Consider the following 4,411-nt stretch of genomic DNA (forward strand, 5'->3'; position numbering starts at 1 on the left):
CTCATGTACTTAATTTTTACAAATTCGAAAAAACTTTCTCCTTGACATCATCTTTTTAGTAATACATTTTATTATTTGGTTGGTAATTTAACAAAATTTTCTTAAAAAGATATCCGTTTTGGTCGCAAATTCAAGTGTTTTGTTAAAAAATCGTCTTTTTGGATTAAAAATTCAACTCTTTTCGTAGAGCATTAACCTTTTGTATAAAAATCATATTTTGTTCATGATAAGTCAACTGAAATCTGTTTTGAATGGAAATCCAACTCTTATTTTGTTTTTGAAAATTTGGTCTTTTTGATTTAGAAATTCACCTGATTTAGTAGAATTTTCACTTTTCTTGGGCAAAAATGCGATTGATTGGTTGGAAATTTAAAACTCTTTTTAAAATGTCATACTTTATGGTTAAAACCTGTTCTATAAGAAATGTCTTTCTTGACTAAAAGTGCAAATGTTCGGTTCATAATGTAACATCTTTTTTGCAAGTTTGTCTTTTTGATTTTAAAATTCACCTGCTTTAGCAGAAATTACATTTTTCTTGGATAACAGTGCAACTATTTGATTAAAAGTTCAACAATTTTGTTGAAAAGTTATATTTTTTGTTAAAAATTTAACTATTCCGTAAAAAATTAATTTTTTGTTTAAAATTAATATTTTGTTGTTGAAAAGAGAACTGAAATTTTTCTGGGTGAAAATTCAACTTCAAATTTTTAAAAAATTAAACAATCATCTGTTTTAAGCGAAATTTGATCTTTCTTGGATAAATATGCAATTGTTTTGTTAAACGTTAAACTATTTCTCAAACAATTTACTTTTTGTATAAAATTTATATTTTTGTGTTGAGAAATAAACTGAAATGTTTTCTGGATGAAAGTTCAACATTAAAAAAAAATTCAGTTTTTTTATTGAAAATTCATCTGTTTTAGTTCAAATTTCATCTTTCTTGGAAAAAATGGAACTATTGGGTAGAGAATTCATTTATTTTGTGAAAAATTCATCTTTTTTGGTTGAAAAAATTCGTCTTTTTGAATTGAAACTTCCATTTTTTTTTCTTCGAAATTTATTTCTTTATTAAAAATTCAGATTTTATATTGTGAAAAGTCAACTGAAATGTTTTTAACATAAATTCAACTATTGTTTTGAAAATTTATCTTTTTAATTTAACAATTCATATCTATTATTAGAAATATCTTTTTTTATGAAAATGCAACTTTTTGGTTAGAAATTCTTCTTCTTTGTTTGAGTATTTAAAGTTTGTTTTGAAAGTTTAGGTTGAATCACTTAGTTAAGAAATAATGTTTTTTTAAAGATATATATTTTTAATCGAAAATTCATCTCTGCTTGAAAGTTCAAATTTTTTAAAATTATTTTTTTGAATAAAGGCTTATGTCTGGTTGAAAATTTAACTGTTTAGTCGAAAAGCCTTTTTTGGTTTAAAAATAATTTTTTAACTGAAAATGTAACTTTTTCATTTATTTAATTTATCGTTTTTAGTTGAGAATTCTCCTTTTTTAGTAGAAAAAATAATTTCCGTGGTTTGAAATTTCATGTCTGTTGGGTAAAAATGCATCAGTTTCGTGAAAAAATGTTTTTCTTCTGATAATTCATATTTTGGTTTAGTTTTCTTGAGTGAACAATCTTCATTTGTTGCAGATTTCTCTTTTTGGTTTCAAAATTCTTTTTTTTATTGTATAAATTCCAAATTTTTTGATTGAAATATAAACTATGACACTTTTTTGTTAGGAATTTATCTTCTTAGGTTAAAAATTCAACTATTATGTTCAAAATTTAATTATTATGTTGAAAATTCAAGTATATTGTTAAAATAGTCCTGTTTTATAGCAGAAAAGACATTTTCTTGTTTAAAACAAAAAAATTAATAAATTTGATATTTGTATTTGAAATCCGGTTTTTCCCATTTATAAAATATTCTATGTTAAAAGTATAACTAGCAAAACGTTTTTGGAAACTAAAATTTATTTTCAGATTGCACCAGAGAACAAAAAATGGATGAAAATGCAAGCGCATCTAATACTGAAGACAGCGCATCAAAAATGTCGCAGTGCTACGAAAATTACGTCCTCGTAGACGTGGGGGCAAATCTGACAAATAAAAAATACGGCAGAGACCTGGACAGTGTTATCCAGAGAGCAAAGGATGCGGGTGTTCAAAAAATAATGGTCACAGGAGCAAGTATACGATCCAGTAAAGAAGCCTTGCGATTGACGAGGATTTACCCTGGAACATTATATTCGACTGCTGGAATTCATCCGCATGATGCAAAGTCTTGGGAAGATCCGGACACACTCGAGGAACTCGAAACTATCGCTGGGAATGCTGAATGCGTCGCTATCGGGGAATGCGGCTTGGATTACAATCGGGATTTTTCCGAGCCAGAAACACAACGTTCCGTTTTTCACAAACAGGTACCTCATTTTATTATTTCGAAGCCCTAATTAAAAAAAAAAAGAAAACATTATTGGTTACTTAAATATGACTTTAGGCAAACATTATTTCAAAAACTCCCCTTTTTAATAAAATTAGAAGCCCTAGCAAATAACAATTTTTTTAAAGTTAGGGAATTTTATTGGTGAGGAAAAAGTAAAAGATTAAAAAAAAAATCTGTTAAAAGTCAAGAAATTTTTATAACTCTAAGTAACTGTCAAGCGGAATAAATTTGAATTTTTCATTTTTTATTTGAAATTTGGACTTGCGTTTATAAAATATTGTATGCTAAAAATGTTACAAGTTTAATATTATGGTCTTTGAATATTGTAGGTCAGGGCAATAAAAAATTGGTCAGTGAAAAATCAGGAAATTTTTTAATGACGTTTTGCGGTCATCCTGACATAATATTCTTGGTCATTCATTTGTCTTATATTTATTTTATTTCAAGTTGCTTCCTCCTGGATATTATCTTTTTAGTTATACATTTTATTATTCGTTTTACAATTCAGAAAATTTTGTTAAAAATGTATATTATATATTTATTTGAGAAATTAAATAATTTAAAATTGTGTACTTTTAAATTTGTACAATTTTCAATTCATAGCGATTAAAATGTGACAATTTAATATTGAAAACTAAATTTAATCTTTCAAAGGCAAAGGTTTTGAAATTCAATAATTTTAAATTGTCATTACATAATAAAATTTTAAGTTAACATTAAAACTGGTTAGACGAATTTGTCTAAATTGAAAAATGAATCGAATTATTCTGAAAAAAACCTTTCGAAATAAATGGTACTTTGAAATGGGAACAATTAAAAATGAAAAAAATTCCACTTCCGAACGTTAATACTTAAACAAATGCGAACTTAATTCAAAACTGAACATTTTTACTAAAAAAGATAAACGTTCAACAACAAAAAGAAAATTTTCAACTAAATAAGATAATTTTTCAATCAAAAGATTAAATAAATATTTAGTGAAAAAATGAATGTTTAAACAAACAGATCAATTTTTATCTACAATTATGCAATATTCAACTAGAATAATAGATCCATTTTCAGTTTTAAAAACATCATTTTCCACCAAAAAAGAAACGATTTTTAAACATAATATTTACATTTTCAGCAAAAAAATGACTTTCCATCCAAAGAAAGAAAACTAATTTTTGAATCAAATAGCTCATATTTCAACCAAAGAAATTAATTTTTAATAAAAATTATGACTCTTCAACCAACAAAATTAATTTTCAACGACAGAGTTTAACTTTCAACCAAGTAATTTTTAACTGAAAAGAAGAATTTTTAAACTAGAAGATTAACTTGCAAAAAATATAATTTTTTACGAAAAAAATCCATTTTTAACCAATTATGTGGATCTTCAACGAAATAGTTCAATTTTAAATTTAAAAATACAACTTTTCATCCAAACTGGTGAATTTCAAACTAAAATTATGAATCTTCAAATGGAATAGTTGAATTTTATACAAAAAAAAAATGAATTTTCAATCATAAAGATTCATTTTCTACATAAAAAGGCGAATTTTCACAAAGATAATATAACAAATCTGCGATTGCAGCTAAAGACGAAATCACTTTTATAACATGAAGAATTATTAAAACAATAAAAGCTTGAACTTTACTGCGATCAGAAGTAAATTTTCGGTTTTTTAATTAAATCCCCGGTCATTTTCTGGTTTTTTCCGGTCAATAAAATTATCGGTTTCAACAAAAATTAAGTTTTCAACAAAACAATTGAATTTTCGACCTAAAAATATGAATTTTCGACCTAAAAATATGAATTTTCAACAAAAAAGTGTCATATTTCACATTTCAGAAAAAAATTAAAATTCATTCAAAAAAATTTAAATAAATTTTAAAACCAAAAAGACGAATTTTCAACAGATCAAGATTTTCAGCCATGCATTTCTACTAGCATAAGACAGATGAAATTTTTAAATCAAAAAG

General features: G+C 25.1%; 1 protein-coding gene across 2 annotated transcripts in view; it reads left to right on the plus strand.

Annotated features, from left to right (window-relative positions):
- The window catches only part of LOC117172657 (3'-5' ssDNA/RNA exonuclease TatD), an 11,569-nt gene that overhangs the window by 3,463 nt on the left and 3,695 nt on the right, over positions 1-4,411 (plus strand). For both annotated transcript variants that reach the window (XM_033360779.1, XM_033360780.1), the window contains exon 2: positions 1,984-2,423. In XM_033360779.1, the coding sequence (XP_033216670.1) occupies positions 2,004-2,423 (420 nt within the window). In that variant the 5' untranslated portion in view covers positions 1,984-2,003. The remainder of the gene's footprint in view (positions 1-1,983; positions 2,424-4,411) is intronic.

The sequence above is a fragment of the Belonocnema kinseyi genome, chromosome 5, assembly GCF_010883055.1.
Source record: "Belonocnema kinseyi isolate 2016_QV_RU_SX_M_011 chromosome 5, B_treatae_v1, whole genome shotgun sequence".
In the NCBI taxonomy this organism is placed as follows: Eukaryota; Metazoa; Arthropoda; class Insecta; order Hymenoptera; family Cynipidae; genus Belonocnema; species Belonocnema kinseyi.